Below are 18,676 nucleotides of genomic sequence, written 5' to 3' on the forward strand. Positions count from 1 at the left end.
GGAACAGGTTTCCCAAGGCTGGAGCCTCCCTCCTTGAAGACATTAAAAAGCTGTCTGGACACAGCCCCAGGCAGCCATCTCTAGGTACCCTGGCTTGAGCAAGGAAGTAGGACCAGGTGATTATGTATGGACCATCATATCCAGGCAGATGTGATCTCTGACCTCTGGAAATCTGACTATACAATTAATCTAGAACTTCGATTTCATACCAAGCTCAGGCAGTATCAGTATATACAGTGCAAATGTTGCTTCCATAGGCATCTTTGCTTCTGTTCTTTTGCCCACAAGCCTTGTACCTCTCTGAACTACCCTAGATTAAAATTATCCATTATGTTTGACACTTAAGTTCAGACATGATACATGATCTCTAAACAATATTCATGTATACAATATATTCCTATTTGCATTATATATTTTTACTGTTGGAAGATGACCAGGAAAAAACCTTCTATTTTGCCCTCAAAGGCTTAACTAGCTCTGAAAAAGCACATAACTATTTGTCTGGCAACATGAAAAAGCCCCTCTCGTACTTCTGTTGCTTCTTGACCCCCTGGACAAAAAGAGCAGCAAGACACAGGAACTACAGGAACTCTCGACAAGATGACATAAATGGGCACTATGCAGCACCCTCAACATTTGTATCAATCCTCCATAGCTAAATAGCAGTACTGATCACAACACAGGCTACCCACGCTTTGCTTTTGAAAAAAATGCATCCAGTTCAGTCTCAAAACATAGCATTACACCAAACTAGAGGGCAAGATTAAAAGGATTACTACAGTTCACTATATATCCTTCAGGCTACTGACAAACAAGGGAACTAACACAGTACAACATACCGAGCAGTTGCTACTGAGATGTGATGGCAGTAAGAACACCAGTATTTCCTGACATTCTGCCAAGGTTGATGAGACAGTCATCAGTATTTTTTGAGGACTTAGTGAACTCAGGTTTTCATTTTAAGACTTACTTTGAGCCAGCTGTTGAGCTCCTTATTGCAGGAGAACAGGAAAAGCAATGCTGTTGTTTGGATAAAAGCCTCACTAGCAATAAGGAAAATAAAAAGCACCTTGTCATACCCACCAGAAGCCTGTCCAACCTGCATTTTAAAGCAGTGAAAGAAAAAAATCCAAGACAAAACAATAATACCACCCTGTTATAGTCCCAAGTGTAAGTTGAAGTAGATGCAACTGCTGTGGCATGTTCTTCCAGGCTATTCTATAGACAACAGAAAACCTCTGCCAGCCACAAATACTTAACTGCTAGTCAGTAGTTTTAATATCAACTACTGGAAACAACTCCAGTTTAACTTTAATAGTCATGTAAGATTTCTCAATTCTCTCATTCTGGTTTAGTATTTTCTTACAAAACTCTGACACAGAAACAGGCATTTATTCATTGATGAAGGACACCCAGGAGCTATATTCATTATCCCTCAGCTACCTACTAAGATGGACAGAATGATCTCTTGTGCATAACTCTGACTGCAATACTCAGTATTCCACAAAGACATCAGCTTGAAAACATATTAAATAGTTAAGATACAGCTTGCAATAGTTTGAGATATGCTTGCATTACAGCTACAACAGTGACAGTACACTTGGAGATAATGGTAATACTGTTCTGACCTGTAAAGGGGAAAAAAAAAAAAACCTTAGAAATTATAGTAATAGTCTTACTTGAAAGATAGCAGCCTCCATCCTCCTCCCCACACAAAGATATAAAAAAGAGCGTTAGAAAGAAGTAGCAGAGTAAGAGTAACTGATGCTAAATTTGTTCTAACAAATAGGAATGCACCCCTCCAGCACAAAGCTTCTTAATATAGCAATGAGGAAAGGTGGTAAGACTCTAGCATAACCCATTTCTCTGTGGACATGACCAAATGTGTAAAAGAGGAAAACAGAAGAGCTAGTTGCAAGTCAATTAGAAAACACCTGCTTTTAATAAAAATAATTTTTAAAGCTAACTACTCCCAAATTCACCAAATATGCTTTCAGAATACTGCTCTCTCCTCAGAAAACTTTTGCAGGGAAGAGCAAGTGACTAGATTCTTCTGCAGAACAATACCCTCTATTCAGAGTACCCTGCAGTTCACCCCTTTGACATGAACTGTCAGATCTGGCAAAGGCAGAATAAAAGATGAATTCAGGTCCTGTGACAAAAGGACCTTTTGTGAGAAACTGAAAAGCAAGCTTCTTCTCAACACAGGGATTCACCCAGACTAGGGGGAAAACAGGTATGGAAATAAATTACAAGCAGCATTACAGCATTACAATACTTGCCCCATATTACTGAAATAATACTAAAATAATTGTTTGATTCAGAGTCTTAATGGTCCTAACAAGTTTCTTCTACTGCTAGCTTACAAAAGGCACAAAAATCTTTTCACCTCAATGCTAGCAAACAAGATTCTCCCAGCCCACATACTCTGCATGAAACAGAAATACAAATCTAACATTTTAATACAATATGTATGTGTATTTAACATCAATTACATTAACAAATTTAAGTTATCCTACTACATTAACAACAGTATAGATACAATATCTGACTAAAATTAGCATGGTTAAGTTACCAAATTTTGTTTTGTTTTCCAGAAAGTGTAAAACAGAATAGAAAACAAAGTTCATATGTGAAGAATAAAGTGTATTTAAACAGAAGCAGCCAAGACCTGCTGCAAAATACAGATCATGTATGTTGACATTTACACAAAATGTACTGTCATCACTATTTTTACAAAAAAAAAAAAGCCTGATAGTTCAGTTACTGATTGCACTAAATTTGTGATTACTTAAAAAATAAAAAAACAAACCCACAACATAGCACCCCTGTCTTCTCCTTCACAAACCAGAAATCATATCTTTAAGAAGTGACCTTATTTAAACTGTATATGCTAGAAAATAAACAACTCTACAATAGGAAGAGGTTAGAAAAGCTGAATATTGTGGAAAAAATTTATTAGTCTATACAAGTCTTCTGAAACAAACCATTGGCTTTGATACATTAAATTCAAGTGAATACTCATTGCAATAGTATTTTTCCATACAGAGATCAAGAAGCCCTATAGCTTCCCATTTAGTGTCTGTGACAGGAAGTTTTATTTCTGAACAAGTAGCTGCAAAACCAGACATGATAGAGAACTTCACAGCCACAGTGAGCTACAGTTTGAGATAGTTATATTACAAACATTTAGGAAAACCAGGCATCTGTACTGAAGTGTGGCAAATTGACTGACAATCAAAGAATAAAGATGTCATTCAGACCCCTTGCCAAAAACGAAAACTGTCTACAGCAAGACTAGAGCAGGCTGCATCATAAAAACTTAAAGAGTACAAGAGTACCATAAATTTAGTATATAAATATAACAGGATTAAAACTCCAGTTAAGCCATCAACTGAAGTGACAATTAAAAAGAAAAGGCGTCCCCCAGCTTTGCAAAGGAAGCTTTCAAAGCATCTCTATAAGAAAGTGCTGATACCAACTATGGCCTGTGCCAATTTGTATTTCAGACAGCTCTGCTGAAAGTGAAAAATTTAGCAGATTTGTCCAAGAAGTGTATAATCTTGCTGTTTTTAATGCCATAAAAAAGCATTTACTAGAAGAAATGAAATGTAACATTTACAGCTCACATGGTTTTCAAGATCTGTGCACACTATATAGTTCCATAACTTCAAGAGTATTTTAAAATAAGACAGAGCAGACAATGCAGTGATGTGTTTGTTAGATGAATTTGTTTAGAATAGTTACAGGATGTATGTATACAGTCAAACTTTTTTAGTGCATTCATTATTGCACATTATTTATGCTGCTTATAAAAACCTGAAGATTGCAAACTGGGCATGCTTACCATAACATTTGCAAACTGGGAAAGCTGCAGAACATTTTTCCTACAGGTGTTCACTGCCATGATACAAAACAAATATGTGCAAACTGCAAGGTCCCTAAAAATAGCATTTAATGAATTTATGTACAGAAAAATGTCACTAGCTGTTTAAATATTTAAAGAATAAGCTTCCCAAAGTTTATAACATAGAACAATATCCACCACAAGCTCCTCCTCCTCCATATCCTTCTTCCTTGCTTGATAACTTGACACCTCTATTTTGGCTCTCACTCTCCCACAGTCCAGGAGTCTGAATGATTTTTTCAACAAGCTCTTCAAAGGCACACTGTACACCATCACACGTTTTTGCACTCGCCTCTGAAAAACGGACACAAGAGATCAAGCATTAGCACAGCTTGCAGTAACTTTAGTATTTCTCTTTCAATTCAGTCTCAACTACTACTCAAACTTACAAATTCCATAATGCACTCTGTAATTACACAGCAGTACCAAAATTAGCAGGCATATCGATTTTTGTCACAACAAAGCAGCATCTCAAAAGAATCTTAACAGAAGAGCTTCCAAGTTGAATGGTACTAGAATATATCTAGACAGCTACATCTTAGCTTTAATTTACTATAGAAAGGTTTCTCCTGACTTAAAGATGTCTGATGAACCTGGTTGTGCTTCTGTACATTAGTCAGAGCTGCAATACCACCACAAAATACAAAACAAGGATCCAGACTAGGATTTTGGGTCAGCCTCCATGATACATCTAATAGAATAAAAAGCATTAAGGGATCTCATTTCTCCTGCAGCAAGAATTATAGGCTATTTCACTCAAGAGCCTTGCTTTGGCTAAGACCAAGAAGTTTGCTCACAGGGTGTGAGAGGAACAGATACCATCTGAAATGGTCCACTCCACTACAGCTTTCCCTGTTCTACACAGCCATTCAAAAAGTTATCATATGTAGCACAAAGGTTTAATTTTCATGCTTCTCTTCATGTTCCATGCTCTTAACAGACTGTGCCTTAACTCTTAACTTCTATTTGCACATCTGACACTGGAGCCAAAAAGAAATTCAAAGGACTAGACAAAGAAATGTCATTAGTCAGAGACAGGAACACAAGTACTAGAAACATCAATAAATTGCTTTGCTACTGGAGTAATCCTATAAAGTAATGACTGCTGATCCTCAAATTAAGCATACAAACCTATGCATAAACATTCACTTCAGCACCCACAAGGCTTTGCCTACAAGCCTCATCTTGCAGCAGGATGAGACCAAGATATTTGCTCCAGTCATAATTATGTCATGACTCAATCCTACCCACCATTTATAAGTTATATTCCTACCTATTTTTACATCCCCGTTCCAATACAGACTTCTTTTGCTATGCTGAAAACTGGCCACTAGCACCAGTTTTCTCTCTTTCATACTGGTTCTGTCATTAATATAGCAAGTAGGCTTGGAAAAGAGATTAAGACAAAACCTCAAACATAAAACAAGCTTTGTCAGACTACAGTAGAGTCTGCATTCCACCCTTAATTCTTGGACACTTTAGTATACTCATCTACAGTTAAGATTACATACCAACACATATTCAAGGACAATGTTTAAAAAGATGAGAATACCTCATCTTTGTACCTGCTGGAGCTGAGACACATAGTAATTGGACTGTACATATGAAGACTATCAGACCTACAGAAGCAGTGCTTTCCATTATGTGACAAAATGAAGTAAGGTCTCTGCAAACACCTGTAACATACCTATGAACAACATGGAATGCTTCCTTGCAAATTTGAGACCTTCATTTCTGTCAACTTCACGGTTTTCCTGTAATAAGATACAGCATTAATATGCATTATTAACAATAACACACCAACAGATTACTTACTGCAGTTGAATTAATTTTACCTTATCAATCTTGTTTCCAACTAGCATTTTCACTATGTCATTCCTTGTGCAGTATGTTTCCAGTTCATTTAACCAGTTATCCAGCTTGACAAAAGTATCTCTTCTTGTGACATCATAAACTGAAAGACATTAGCAATATTACTACCACTGATTTTGTTGAAGAAATACAGCTTATATTCCAAAAGGAACAAAACCTATGGCTTTTTCAAAAATAAAAGTGAAGAACTACCAAGAATCCAAATTTAATTACTACAGAAGACAATAATTGGAAAAAAAGTTAAATATCCTTCAGTTCAAATCACCAATCATACTCATGCAGAGCAACTCTTAAGATGCAGTTGTCTACTGCTCCCAGAACAACTTACACTGAGACATCCCAGCTTACAGAGTAGACACTTTCATTCTCTAAAGAATTCTACACTTGCAGATCCCTAATGTAACACAACTATTAGCATCACCATACAAATGATATGCAAAGAGCCTAGCATTACTGTCTGCACTGAGTTAATTAGTGATAATTAAGACTTGTATAACACTGCACTTAGGCTACTGGTTTAGCTAAAGAAGAGAACTGACCACCAAATACTCAAAAGCACTGGTTAAATAGTGAATTTTCATCATTTTAGTGTTTCAAACTATTTAGGGTTTGTGTGGGATAGAAGTAACAAGCCATGTTAGCAGCAGAAAGGGCAGACAAAAAGCAGACCTTGTTGAACCTGACATCCACTATGCAGTGACTGCCATTTCAAGTTCTGAAAATATTCTTTCCTTCATTCTCACATCCCATTTCCAGACTGGCATACACAGTTGCTCTCAATCAAATCTATAGCTTGGCATGCATTAATAACCTTATTTTCAGGAAGCTACTTAACAAAGAAATAGCCAAGAGAAAATTACTCAAAAAAATTAGAGAGCAAATCTGAACAGCAGATCTTTCTAACTTCCAAACAGTACTTGCCTACTTCTGCAGCTTTCAATAACAGTAAGTGGCAGGTTTGGCATTAGCAACAAAGTGACTTGACAAGACATGCCCTGACAGCACCTTCCTCTATCAGGAGGATTATGCAACTCAGACTTGGGCAACAGTGCACACAGAACAAAACCTACCAGGAAGTCACATGACAAAGGTTATTCCAAGTTAAATAATTTAACTGGATACAATAAACTACTAAGAATCACTCAAGTCAGATGCAACTTCAAAGAAATTTAAATTTGCTTCCCTGATCTTACTTTAGCTGGCCCTTCACTTCTAGCAATGGAGATACAGAACTGCAGAGCTCAGTGTCTGCTTCACAAGTTCCCATACAGAAAAGAAAGCAGGAAACTTGCACTGTGAAGCTGCAATTATGGGCTTTGGCCTGGGATTCTTCTACACAGATTGATACTTTAAGTTCTCAGAGAGTCTTTTCTAAGCAATTCTGACTGTGTAACACCCCATCAGTATGGAGACACAAATAGCAAAAATCACAGGCAGACTCCACAGTGTTTATACTACTTTCATTAGGAAAAAGAAATGGGAAAGAAAAAAGAAACACACACAAATAAATGAAAAAAAAAACCCCAGCTCTACACATACTGATACAGAAAGAATACACTGAGGAGAAGAGAAAAATATCTTTTTTTTTTTTTGCTTATGGTCTTAGTAAGCACAATCAAAAAACAATAGCAAAAAAATAAAAACTCCTGGCAGCACAGGGACAACTCCAAGCTACCCCTTCAAATAGCAGTAGCTTTTAATCTCAGGCAAAAATCAAATATCAAAATTAAAGGTCAAACATCAAATTAAAGATCTTTCCATGTTTGAGTTGTTCAATACAGATGTAATGACTGTTAATAGAAATTAGACTTTATGGAAAGGTTACACGAGTTTGATGCAATAAAACCACAAACCGTGGTTGTTACTGTAATAAAACCACAAACTTATGCAAGCTATTCTTACCTAGGATAACACCTTGTGCACCTCTGTAGTAACTGGGTGTTAATGTTCTGAACCGCTCCTGACCTGCAGTATCCTGAAAAGCCATTCAGAAAGTTCCATTATTTACAATTTGAGCATGATCTAGTTCAACTCTCAGTTGTCCTGCTTCTAACACACAAAATAAGATTCAGAGTATATGCATCTACCAGATAAACTGAGTTCATAACCTTCCCTGTTTTTCCCTGCATATCAGCAATTTTATATAGTTTGTCCTGGGAGACAATTTTGAACTGTTAGGTGTGGTAAATAAATTAAATATTTAGCAGTAAGCCATTTCTTTGAGAACATTTGTTCTGCAGGTAGTACAGCTACAGCCAGCAAAAAAGCAGCACAGCTACAATATTAAGATTTTGTAAGAAGCTCAAAAACGATGCAAAAAAACTAGTTCCCTCACTTTAATCACCTTGGTACAACTAAATATGATTCAGTGCCACAGAAAATGCATTTATCATGCTACAACAGAGCAGAAGAATAAATAAGTCAGTTTTTTCTGGTTTTAAGCAAAGTTGAATTTACATCTTCAAATTTAAAGCATCAACAACTCTGAAAAAAAATCCAATACTACAATGCTGTTTTATTATCAGAAATTAAGCTCTAGAGTACACTTACTACAGACCTCATGCATGGAAGATTTAAATAACTTCATCCTAGTTACCTCAGGTTAGAAGTAGCATATGAAACACTGTAGATTCAAAAATGGTTCACTACCAAAGAATCTGCACCACCAAACTGTACTTCCAACATTCTAAAAGACACTCAGATAATACAACACATCCCAACCTGGTTTTGTGTCATGATACACCTCTACAAGTTTTCATTTTCCATTCTACCCCAGAATTATTTCCTCACATTTAACAATACGAAAGAAGATAAACCCTAGGACAGTCCTATATAATATTTTCTATTCCATGACCACTCATCATTGCCACTAGTCTGTTTTTCCCTCAAGTCTTATTTGTCTGTCAAGCCGCAACAGTTATTTTCCTTGTCAAACCAATTTATTTTAGAAATTATTACTACTGCCACAATAAGACACATGTCCTGTTTGTTAGTCAAGGTATGAAAAGTCCTTCAAGCAACAGAACTGTTGCAATTATATATTTCATGTTCTATTACTACTGCCCAAGGAAGTAAAAGACATATTTTGCATGTATGAGAAACAAGGTTTCATTCTTGCTTGCTACAAGAGGTCACAACTAGGTCTGTATATTCAAAAGGAGCTTCAAGACACATTAAGTGTGGAGAGTGGTATGTAGAACAGAGTATGCTTTAAAAAAAAAAGAAAGTTTTTTTTTTCTTTATTTGCCATGAATTCAGAAGTTCTACTTTTAATTAGAGTAGATGTTGAACACTCAAAGACTATTATAAACACTGCTTCTGCCTCACCCTCTTCCAGCTGCATCTGTTGCAAATAACATTGGCCTCAAGCCTCTGAAAGTCTTCCTATCAGGGCTACTAAGTTTGTAGGCTAAAAATAGTTTTGAGGGGTAACATTTTATCTTAAATTGGGCATGCCAGACTAATTCTTAATTGGTTGATACACTACTAAATTTTGCCTAGAACATCTAGGTTAAATGCACTCTTTTAAAGCCTCTTAAGTACAGACAAGAATGATATATACAGGGGAGTCTCAGATTAGTGAGGGCTGACTCCTTAGAAGTTAGCAATTAATTATGCATTTAAAACAAACAAACAACTAAAAATTACCACATTCACAGTTTTAAACTCTGACTGAATTAGCATAATTTTATTCCACCTTTTCTCTATTTCTAATCCTACCAGACCCAAAATGAGTGCTGCAGAAGCAGCTCACAGGCAACACAATTTCCCTATTCAGCTGCCCCACAGTTCACCCCATTTTCTGAATGGATCAGTAATAACTTCCCATTTCTCCAAACCACCTCCATATTAAGATTCTATACAAACTGGACATTATAGAAGCCATCACTATTCCTAAATCAAAGCAAATGTTAAGAACTTAGAGGCTTACCCATATTGCCAATTTAGCTTTGTTTCCATCAACTGAGATAGTTTTCACCTTGAAGTCCACACCTAGAGGAAGAAAAATATTTTAGTTGTTCAAACCTATTACAGCTATTTTTAAAGAGCAATTAAAGTAAATAGAAAACAAATTCAGAAAACAAATTGGGAGAAGCAGGAAGACTAAGTTTCATTACCTACTTATGAACCTTGCTCAAAACTGAAGCTTTTGTTTATGAAAGGCTTTTGCAAAAGCCTAGAGGACCTTTTAAGCCATTGACTGAAAACACTTTATGGTAGCAAGGACGATACTACACTTCCTGTATTAAATCACATATTCCAAGACAAATCTTCAAGCTTATAATTCAAACAGATTAACTTTCTATTCATTACTCATATATGTACTTTCCTTGAGTATGTTTGTGGTCTTGAAGAACATACTTTGAAAATAAAGGAAGCTGTATTTTGGTAGCTATTTGCTCTGTTTCCCTATCTAAAACAATGTGACCAAGTCACATCACAGTACTTATGTAGAGGTAAACTGATAAAGACAGAGACTCATCTACTAGATGATCACTGTGCTGTGAGAAACAATGTTAGTTGACCGTAATTTGTCTAACAAGCATATTAAACACTCTTTGGATAATTTGAACACAAAGGTCAGAGATTTCAACATGAGGAACTTGCCAATACTGGAGGGACGAAGAAAAAAAAACCCACCAAAAAAAAAAAAAAAAAAAAAAAAACCAAACCCACAAAAAAACCCAAAAAACAAACCACACAAAAAAATAACCACCCAAACCACAACATGGTAACAGCTCTGCTATTGGTAACACTCATCTACCTCAGCATCTGAAAGTTCTTCCCTACTTTCTCTTAAATACACTGGAACTAGCAGCCTGTCACTGAACCAAGAAAAAGCTGCACAAAACTCAATCCAAGGACAAGATGTTAATGACTGTGGAAATCTGAAGGTTATAGCAACACACACTGATCTGAGAGATTGGGCACTGTTATGATCCATTTTTCTGTAACTTAATCCTCAGGTTACCAAGAGGAAGTAACTGGAAGTATGTTTAAACCATTCTGTGACTCCTGCTTCCCACCAGGCAGCAGCGCTGAAACATAGTAGGCAGCCTGTCACCACCTTCATATGAACAATTTCCAGGTGTAACAGCAAACATTTTCTACTTTGATTTAAAATGGTAGTCGTTGTACTTGCTACAAAAATAAAATTTTCATTTTAACTATACAAACACAATGTTTTAATAGGGCTTCATAGTAAGTGTGGTGCAGGTATATTCCCAAGGCCATGCAGATTACAAACAAGTACCAACAGCTGCCAAAATGTGTTCAACTTAAAAAGTCACAAAGGGGTATATAGGATGCTTAAGAAATTGTTCATTGAAAGCAGATCTACAGCTTCACTGCAACTACGGTTTAAAAAATTTTTAAAAAAATAAAAATTACATGAGGTTTATTCCACTTTCATGTCTTCAACTCACTATACTCACTGAAGTGTCAAGTGACTTTCGGACTGCACTGTGCACTTGAAGAAGCCCATACTCTTTATTTCAAGCAAAATTTTGCCAAAGTATCTTAAATTTTGCAGTAACTGAATAGGACTCCATTTTTCCAGGAACTAAAACTCTCAGTCCCTAATTTAGTAGTAATATAATGCTCCACACAACATACAAGGATGGTATGCTCTTCTAGAGTTACATTCACAAAAAAGAATAGTCACCATTAACTTTATTTTATACACCAGTTCTTAGAACTTTACCTCATTCACAGAAGACTGCTATGCTAGCAAGTTGAGTCAAACTGATCCGAAAGAACATCCTGTACTGCCAACTTTCAGCACTCAGCAGTAACGTTTAGAGAGAATCTCTTCTTCCACTGTAATTGCATATTTATTTCCCTAAACTGTAAAAATCACCATTCCTCAGCCAGGATATTCAACAGCTCACAGCACATTCTTTTACCCATTCATCTGACATCAAAGCTTGTAACTGTAGATATTACAAGTTTACCCATTTGTCTGACACCAAACTTACAACTGTAGATATAAGTCTATCAAATACTTAGCATAACAAAGTATGTTACAGGAGTTTCAAGAAGGAAAACCTCTTTCCCTCAGGACAAGTGTATTAGGCCTATTTTGAAGACAGTATACTTCTCCTAGTGAACAGATACAGTATCTTCTGCCTACAGTGCTGCAATTTTTATTTAATGGAAAGTGTATACAAACCTTGGGTTAGCTTTGCTTAAAAGATAATGCTTTAAATTCTGCATGGACAATGCAAATAAATTAAGAAACTAAAACAGCAAATAAATCCTATGTGTTAGACTTACTACTGAAAAGTAAAAACATGAAATAATAGGACACCAAAACATATTATTTGAAGTCATCAAGATATGGCAAATGTAATTCTAGTAAACCAAGGGTCTCAACACATAAAAAATCCAGTTGACAAAAATTTTTACAGTAAGTAGATTGTTAATTATTAATCTACCAAAAAAGAGGACAAGTAGAAATAAATACAGGGCTCAAGAAAATCTTGTTAAATTGAACAAACAGGATACTTATGTTCCCTAAACAATTCAGTGAAATACAGACATATTTGTTTGACAGGTGTCAGTTCTAAGATTGCAAGTGATGTTTCTATCCTTGACAAAAGCAGCCTGAGAGTGCTTTCTACTATGCCTTGGAAGGCAGCCAGAAACAAGACAATACTCCAAAACTAGACTGTGCTGCTGAGCATTGATACCTACCACCTCAGCCATACACTAACATACTGTGGACTTGCAGTTTGCAAGGAAAAGCTCTGTCACCTTCATACTGCCCTCCCATTTAGGTCAGTATGCCATGCTGTATTTACACATAATGCTAAATCAGCTTCAGTGTATCATTTCTGTTTTAAGTAAATTACAACTTGGACAGGTTAGAGTTGCAGGACTCCAAGTGCAAGGAAGGCTAAAAAGTTGAGACACACCAGATCCATGTGATGCATTACTTCTGAAATAAGGACAGCATGCAACACTTCCCTAGAATCTCTTGTATCAAGAACAAGCAAGTAAAGACAAGCACCAGCAGCAAGGAAAACAGAAAATACTGGGGTATATATAGTCTGATTCCTGTTGATGAAGCCCAGTGAACAAGTCAGCCTCAAGAGAACACGAGGAAGACAGATGATCTCCTAGACTGAATAAAACATATTTAACCCAAATGAAAGCTACAGAAGTTGCAGTATTTGACCAAGGCAGCCTATTTTTTGAGAATGCCTCAGGACTTCTACAAAATTAAAACCTCCCTTACAAAACAGCAGTTTAGGGTTTCATTTAAATTCCACCCAACTGGCTTGTGCAAGCTACAAAGATAAGGGAAGGGATGTGTCAACAGGTCATTGCAAGGGACCAGTTATTCTGCAGCCAAGGCTTCCTCCAGGGCTGTGGGTTTGTGTGCAGTTGTTTTTGTCATTTTGGCTTTTTTAAACAGAAGGTATGTTCTCTCTCCACTTTCTAATTCAAATAAAAAGTTACTTTCATCAGTTCAACACTCAGTAAGTAGATGACACTATACATAGCCAACTATTAATTTTGGAAAAGTGTTATGCTCTACAATCTCAACAGGAAAGCCTTCAAATTATTTAAAAACCTCTTCCATCCACAAATTCAAAATGAAATAGTGTTTGGCCAGCACAAAAAGAAAAGCAGGTCAAAATTCACAAAGTGTTTTGGCACTTCAGCATCTTTTGAGTATCTGAATTTGGCATCTAGGGTCTCTCCATGCAGCAGAAAGCAGTTACCTCTGAGAACTCACTCCAAGTACTCTAGCTATGTGACCAACAAATCCTGCCCTGAATTTAAAGTTGGCATGTTGCTTCTTAGCAATATGTTAATCAGAAAAATGGGAACCTAGAAGCTGAGTAGGTTGGTTTGTTTTGTTTAAAAAAAAAAAAAAAAAAAAGGAAACAAGTAAGAACAACAACAAAAAGGGAAAGCTCTCCCACATGTTTTACTCCACACAGTGCTATAGGACTTCCATAGCACCCATAGATCCCATATTGCACAAAACTACCTCTACAAGATCAGCTAGAGAGGACTAACAGCTAGGGCAAACTAGGCCAGCATTTGCTCAGTGTCTGGAAACTTCCCTTACCTGACAATAATCACCTTCATTCTAGTACGAAACTCTGATTTGCTGCTAACCAACATCCAATAGTTAGCTACCACACATACAGCTGTGTATTCTGACAAATCCAAAAGAGCAAGTATTACTTCAGGAAATAATTCTCTGGTTTCTCAAAGAGTGCACTGACGTCAGTTTTCACCACTGGTAAAGAATATTATGTACAAACAGCAGAATAAAAAAAAAAACCTACCACATACTGACTTTGAGCTATTTTATTGGTATTCAGAATGTCATGCAAGTTAAAAGTAGCTATTCTGCACCAACTTCTCGCCCACATGGTTGACATATCAGGAAAGTATAGTTAAGTACATACAGTGCCAAAACTATTTAGATCAGAACACAAGCCTGTCATAATTGCTGGAGCATGTCCAGAGAAGGGCCACAGGGATGATCAGAGGGCTGGAGCACCTCTCCTGTGAGGACAGACTGAGAGAGTTGGGGTTCTTCTGTCTGGAGAGGAGAAGGCTCTGAGGAGACCTTATTGCAGCAACCTGATCTAGTGAGAGGTGTCCCTGCCCATGGCAGGGGGATTGGAACTGGATGACCTTAAAGGTCCCTTTCAACCCTGAAAATTCTATGATTCTATGCTCTTCACCACCTGGTCTGCTCTATTCTTGTCTCCTTCTACCCTGTTCTCCCTCAGGAATTCAGGTAGGACAGTGTGGACAAGTTCACTTTTTACAAGCAAAGCAATCAACAGAAATTGGCTAGGTTCCTCCACTCAACTGCTCAGTGCTTTACATAAAACAACAGTCCTGTATCTTACTAACACTAATGAAAAACAGATCAATTTATTGACTTCTTAACCAGATAGAGCTGGCTGAACTCAAAGATTAAGAATTTTATGCAAATCCTTAACCAGAACTCCTCCTACAGAGAAAGTAAAAAAAGAAATTTAAATGCATTGTCTGGAAAAGTCTTCTCTATTTTCCATTACTTCAGTTATCGATTTGGCACAGAGCTGCATCACAAATTTAGAAGTTTCACTTTGGTCCCTTTAGTGACCACCTACATACTATATCCTGCATTCTGGGTTACTGTCCCTCAGGACAACTGACTTCACCTTTGGTAGCTATCATCCCAACATAGCAATGACGTTTTTTTCCAACAGCTCTACATTCTTGGGCCTATTCTATTTTTCTTAGAAGTGTAGCTGCCAAGAAACAGATTACTGCATAAGAGAAAAGCAGCCACATTGTAATTTCATCTCTACGAAGAAAAAGCAGAAGACTCACAGTGTCCAGTATGCTCTAATACTGTCAGGAGTAACATCCAATACTAAAGAGGGTCTTAAGTCTTAAGATAGCTACAAAGTATAATAGTAAACAGAACACAAGTCCTTGCCAGCAATATTGCTATTCAAGCAAATTGATAAGCTATCCTGCACAGATAAATCAGTGGATCTTACATTTCCATTTTAGCCTGAAATGCTGGCAAACAGTGAACTGCAGGTTGTTTCATTAGAGCTTTTCATTGCCTACGACTTTCATTTTCTTGGTGAAGGGTGACACTTCCATCTCTTTTTCCAGCCAAGAATACATTTTTGAATACAAGGAACAACTCCAGGCCAGTACATTCAATGAATGCTCTACACCAATGAGCACTTCAAGTTAAGAATGTGTCCACCCCATTCTTTCCTTAAATGGAAACATGTCTGAACTTTACTACTGGTTGGGCAAGTCTGAACAAACAACAATTTTGTACTAAATTTGGCATAAATTTTTCTCAGGTAGCATCAGCACACACTTACCAATTGTTGCTGCAAGTTCTGGGTCAAATGTATCATCTGTGAACCTCAGAAGAAGGCTGATAGGGAGGAAAGAAAAATAAGACTTAACTGTTATTGGAGGATATATGAAGCTTGCAGAAATACACATTGCATACTCTGAAAGTAACAGCAAGATTACATAGCTAAATAAAAAAAATACCTATTTTCCCATAATTTCTCTCCTACGAAAAGCAAGGAAGGGACCATGAAAATAAAACAGTAGACACACTCTGCTAGAGGAACCCAGGCCTCTTCTTTGTATCTATTTCCACATATGTCTCTCCAAAAACAGTACCACACAAGGTGTCAAATCAGTTGCCTGAACAGTCACATGTCCTGCTTCTCAAAGTGTTTTACTTCTTATTCTAGACTGCTTCACACAAAATTCAATACAAAAGTAAGATCTTTTTTTTGTTTGTTTCATATTGCCTCACACAGTATTTCTGTAAACTTGAAGAAAACTCCAACTCAGCTTTTGACCCCAGAAATAATTCCTTGAACTAGGCATAGTTAAGGAATACACCCATGAGAAATAGAGACAGAAGTTCAAGGGCAGAATTATCTCACCATTGTTTTAAGAGTTTGTATCTTATTTGTATATAAGGACTTCCACACTCACCTTTTTCCCCTAGCCTGATGGATATGTTTGCTACCAAAAGAAGCACAACTATAGCCAAGATTTACCATCAGACTACACTATAGTAGTAGGGTCCCTCAAAGAAGTACCCACAGTGCCACCCCCACTTGTGCCCGAAGTAGATTTTTCAAGAGACAAAGACTCTCAGCACACAGTTTTTAAAATCATCAGTATTAGGCATCTGTGGCAAGTGTATATTACCATGGGGCAAACAGCTGCTTGCCATGACTGACTGCTTCTATTCATTTCCAGGCTGGAGAAACAAAACAAAACCCTATTTATATTTTGGTCTTCCCCCCATTGTTTCTCCTTTCTTCTCTTTTTGTATATGAGTTTAGTAACAAATTCCTTTTTAGCATTTAGACACAGTACTGCATTGACAAAAAAGTGACTACTAAAATTCCTTTTACTTCAGTAATGCTGGGTGAAAACCCCTAAGTTACACATAGACCAACTCCAAATTAAATGGTAGCTTTATTTACCAAAGAATAAATACAATTATTTTTAAAAGCTTGATAGCACCCAGGCTTTTACTGATACATTTAGGCAGTTGTATCAGGATGCTATTTCAGAGCAGCTGTTATTGGCTGTAACCAAAAATATTTCCAGTCAAAACAAATATGGAAACCTCATACTGCCACAAGAATAAAAACATCAGTTTACAAGACTGAGGGCCAAGTCCAGCCAACCTCTACTTTTTCCACCTTTCTTTCATATGCAGATATAATTTTCTTGAAGTACACCATCACATTCATAGGAAGCAGTTTTAAGACAGCATTTGGTTCAAAGTCAGGACTCCAACCACTTGCTATGCCATGCTAACACAAGTTGAACATCTGACCATCTGAGTCAAGGTACAGATTAAGTGACAAAAAATCATGAGTAATTCAATATTAGGTTCCTGTACCGGAACCACCATAGTGCTATTTCATAACAATTTCATTTTTTCTACATAAAGCCTCTTTAACAACCTTTCTAATGCAAAGAAATAAGCATATAAGTAGGCATACAAAGACACCATGCACACTATCAATCTCAGGAAAAATTCTTCCATATGGCCACATTTAAAAGAGATGACCTCAACTAAAAGAAATTTACTCAGATCATGTCTGTCACCAGAGGCCCACTGGATTATGAGTTCAGTAGCTAACTCATCGAGTGCCTCAGATTTTTAACAAATAAGGCTGTTATTTGTTGTTTTTTTTTCTAATTAGCAGCTTATCCATTAGTTAGGATCATGGTAGAAAAGCAGAATTTCTACCATAAACCCACAAAATTTAACATGACCAGTGTGATACATTCCCAGATGCCCTCCTGCATTTATATCTCATATCTTTTCTTAAGATCTACAGTACTAACAAAAAGCAAAGTTTAAGAACGATACTAAAAAACAAAAAAATAGTAGCTTGGAAAAAGCTACAAAAAAAGGGGAACCAACCTCAAAATACTCAAGAATTAGACAGCAGATGAAACGCTGGTAGAACTACTTCACTGCCTACCTTGTATACACCTGTTTCCCCCCTATACCCAGCTCTGGGTCAGCCATAACTCTATGTGTACATATTACGGACCCCATTTAACGCCAAATGCTATGGAAATGCAGAAGCCCACCCTCCTTCAGAGGCCACACTGAGGCCCAGCTCCCCTAGGCCAGGCCGTCAGAGCTACGCTCAGTTTCGATTTCCAGCTGGCTCAGACGGATCCCAGCTCTCCCCCCCCTGCCGTGGGGCCGCCGGCGGGGGGAAGGACTGCAGGAGAGGCAGTCATCCCCGAGCAGGGGCAGCCCCTCGCCAGCAGAAGGGTTGCCGGCCAGAGGCGAGGAAGCTCCCCCCGCGGGGCCTATCCCTCCTCAGGGCAGGCCGCGGCCAGGCCGGGCAGCAGCCTTGGCAGAGGTGGGGCTGTACAACGCGGCGCGGCGGGGGACTAGGCCGGGCCTGACCGGTGCCTCAAGTCCTGACAGGAGAGGCCGGGGGAGGCGGGAGCCCCCTCACCTGGACTTGCCGACGCCGCTCTCACCGATGATGAGGATCTTCAGGGTAGTCAGCACGTCCTCGTCCATTCCGCCAGCGATCCCCGCCCGACCCCCGGCCCCGTCCTACGCTCCCTGCACACCCTGCGGCGGCACCGCCTGCGCCTGCGCGCCCCGCCGCCCTTTCACGCGCCCCCTCGCGGCCTGCCCGGCGCATGCGCCTGAGGAGCCTCAGCTGTGTGTGTGGGGGGAGCAGCTGATTGGCGGCGCATGCGCAGAGGGGCGGGCGTGGGGTGCCAGGCGGTGGTTTGGCGGGGGCGGGGAAGGGGTCACCGCTCGGTTCGGTGCGGTTCTATGCGGTTCGGCACCGTCTGCGTGGGTCTGTGAGGGGTCTAGGGTGGGGGGCC

The 18,676-nt window shown here is 38.3% G+C and overlaps 1 protein-coding gene across 1 annotated transcript; it reads right to left on the reverse strand.

Moving 5' to 3' along the window:
* Positions 1 to 2,940: 2,940 nt before the first annotated feature.
* RAB18 (RAB18, member RAS oncogene family) lies at positions 2,941 to 18,467 on the reverse strand. The gene is made up of 7 exons (XM_030445336.1): positions 18,292 to 18,467; positions 15,646 to 15,701; positions 9,711 to 9,772; positions 7,682 to 7,754; positions 5,743 to 5,861; positions 5,595 to 5,661; positions 2,941 to 4,201 (listed from the first exon to the last, which is right to left on the reverse strand). The coding sequence occupies exons 1-7, from the start codon at positions 18,357 to 18,359 to the stop codon at positions 4,023 to 4,025; spliced, it is 624 nt and encodes a 207-aa protein (XP_030301196.1). The 5' UTR covers positions 18,360 to 18,467; the 3' UTR covers positions 2,941 to 4,022.
* Positions 18,468 to 18,676: the final 209 nt, after the last annotated feature.

This window comes from Calypte anna, chromosome 2 (assembly GCF_003957555.1).
Source record: "Calypte anna isolate BGI_N300 chromosome 2, bCalAnn1_v1.p, whole genome shotgun sequence".
NCBI classification, from domain to species: Eukaryota; Metazoa; Chordata; class Aves; order Apodiformes; family Trochilidae; genus Calypte; species Calypte anna.

Excerpts from the sequence above, each read along its gene's own strand:
- RAB18 (XM_030445336.1), bottom strand. The coding sequence starts at position 18,359 with ATGGACGAGGACGTGCTGACTACCCTGAAGATCCTCATCATCGGTGAG. Across the intron at positions 7,755-9,710 it reads AAGCTAAATTGGCAATATGG|GATACTGCAGGTCAGGAGCG; the intron begins GTAAGCCTCTAA and ends ATGGCTTTTCAG. Across the intron at positions 5,662-5,742 it reads TTGGAAACAAGATTGATAAG|GAAAACCGTGAAGTTGACAG; the intron begins GTAAAATTAATT and ends ATCTTATTACAG.